This window comes from Aplysia californica, unplaced genomic scaffold (assembly GCF_000002075.1).
Source record: "Aplysia californica isolate F4 #8 unplaced genomic scaffold, AplCal3.0 scaffold01356, whole genome shotgun sequence".
Lineage (NCBI taxonomy): Eukaryota > Metazoa > Mollusca > Gastropoda > Aplysiida > Aplysiidae > Aplysia > Aplysia californica.
In genome coordinates, this window is record NW_004798626.1 from 66,004 (window position 1) to 68,503 (window position 2,500).

General features: G+C 40.2%; 1 protein-coding gene across 1 annotated transcript in view; it reads right to left on the minus strand.

Moving 5' to 3' along the window:
• The window catches only part of LOC101852981 (cilia- and flagella-associated protein 54), a gene marked incomplete at its 3' end in the record, with an annotated part of 64,122 nt that overhangs the window by 31,494 nt on the left and 30,128 nt on the right, over positions 1-2,500 (minus strand). Inside the window, 2 exon segments of the mRNA XM_035973523.1 lie at positions 548-703; positions 1,272-1,330. Coding sequence (XP_035829416.1) covers positions 548-703; positions 1,272-1,330 — 215 coding nt within the window.

Genomic DNA, 2,500 nt, shown 5'->3' on the forward strand with positions numbered 1-2,500 from the left:
GAGAGAGAGAGAGAGAGAGAGAGAGAGAGAGAGAGAGAAGGAAAGGGAGATGGATAGAGAGGGAAAGGGGGGAGAGACGGAGAGAAATTTTTTTTGTAAGAGTGTTATGGCACTTGTAACATGATAAGGTTACATAAGTGCCGAAGATTAGAAGTGTTATAAGAGAGTAACATACAAAAAAAGAACGTGGAGAGAGAAGGGATAGACACAACATAAAGACAATTTTATTATTATCGTTACCATCATTGATTATTATCATTCTTTTAGTTTTAGTAAGAGTTTTACGTCACTTGCAACACAATAAGGTCATATAAGAGCCAAAGATTAGAGGTGTCACAAGAGAGTAACATACAAAGAAAAAAAGGAGGAGAGATGAAGATGATAGTCGTTTGATAGGAAAGAAGGAGCAATCCACACCAGAGCACCCAACAACCACCCATCCAAGGTCTTAGTAAGGAAAGAAAGAGGAGAATAAGAAAAAAGTGAACAAAATCCCCCCGACTATATGGGCAGACACACAACCCCGTCCATCGATGTCCGTACATACCTCCAACAACTTCTGCTGCTCCTGCGAGGGCGTGCGGTCGGTGCCCAACATGACGGCACGCTGCGTGTACAGCAAGGCCTGCGACAGGTAGTTCTTGTTACAGCGCTGGCACAGCTCCGAGAAGTCCTCGATGTAGTTCTCACTGTCTGTCTCATCCTGAGGAGTGGGGGGAGGGGGGAGAGGAAGAGGGAGGGAGAGAGGGAGTGAGGTGCGGGTCGGAGAAGAGAGGAGGAGAAGGGTAAGGAGAGGAGAGGAGGGAGAGAGGGAGGGAGAGACAGGGAGGGAGAGAGAGAGAAGGAGAGAGGAAGTGAGGTGGGGGTCAGAATGAGAGGAGGAGGAAGGGGGGGGGGAGAGTGACGTTTGTACAGGTTTTAAACATTTTTGTGCATGCTAGACTGTATTTAGATCATTAAGTCATAACGTTTTGCGCCTCTATCAAAACTATTTAGATTACTCAGTCATGACCTTCTACATTTCTTTTGTAGGTGTTTTTACACCCCTGTTGACACAGTTTAGATCATTTAGGAGGCGGGCTCCTGACCGTGCCTTCCTGGGCCAACCTAGGATGAGAGGGATACAACATCCCAGCAGAAAGAACAAGATACTCCATCATAATTTTTCCCACTCGGGAAATGAACTCGGGTCTCCTACGTGCGACAGAGAAGCACCAGACTGTTACACCACCAGGCCAGTTTTCCACCGACGTCAACGAGCACTAACTCACCACAAATTTCTCCATCTTGTTCTGTCGTCTGCTCGACTTGCCACGTTTTGTTGACAGTTCTGAGAAAACACCAGGAATCCCTGTCAGTTTCAGTACACAGAGAGAAACACAGACATGCACACAGAGACACACAGACACACACACACACAGACACACACACACACACACAGACACATACACACTCAAACACACACACACACACAGACACAGACACTCAAACACAAACACAAACACACACACACACAAACACACACACAAACACACATAAAATAACAGGTCAGGGACACAGGAAGACGAACAGACAGAAGCAACAAAGTGGCACCCTGCAACCACCCACTAGAAACTACAAATACTACACACACACAAAAAAAAAAACCTGCAATTATTCAAAAGTAACAAATATAAAATCCTGACCAAGAGGAATTGGTAGTTGCCATCCTCACAGAAGTACCAACTGGCTCAGACAAACATCCTCAACTTCTCAGAACCCGTGAAAACCCAATTGCAGGCACTCAAAATTGACAGAACAAATTGTCCAGGGTTTTTTTTTCCGTAAGAGTTTTACAGCACTTACAAAAAAATAAGGTCACATAAGTGCTGAAGATTAGAGGTGTTACACAGGAGTAACAAACAGGGTTGGGTTGATTTAAATCAGGTTGATTTAAATCAGTTGATTTTTTTTATTTAAATCAACTTGATTTTTTAAATAAAAATCAGTGATTTAAATCACTTTTTAAAAAATTTATTTTTATTCAGTTTTTACATATTTCAACATTCAGAATTCCCTTCCTTGGTTTCATAAAACAGATATAAGGTTAAGTAGACTAATATAATCATGTTTAAAAGTCTGCTTTCCCCCCTTTCACTGTAAAATAATAGTATTCAATTTACTTTTTTTTCCATAATTGAAACCAGAGCTGGGTTGATTTAAATCAGTTGATTTTTTATATATTTCAATCAACTTGATTTTTAAAATAAAAATCAGTGATTTAAATCACTTTTTAACAAATGTATTCAGTTTTTACATATTTGAACATTCAGAATTCCTTTCCTTGGTTTTATTAAACATATAAGGTTTAGTAGACTAATATAATCATGCTTAAAAGTCTGCTTTCCCCCCTGTCACTGTAAAATAATACAGTATTCAATTGACTTTTTTTCATAATTGAAATCAGGGTCGGGTTGATTTAAATCAGGTCGATTTAAATCAGTTGATTTAAAAAAAATTT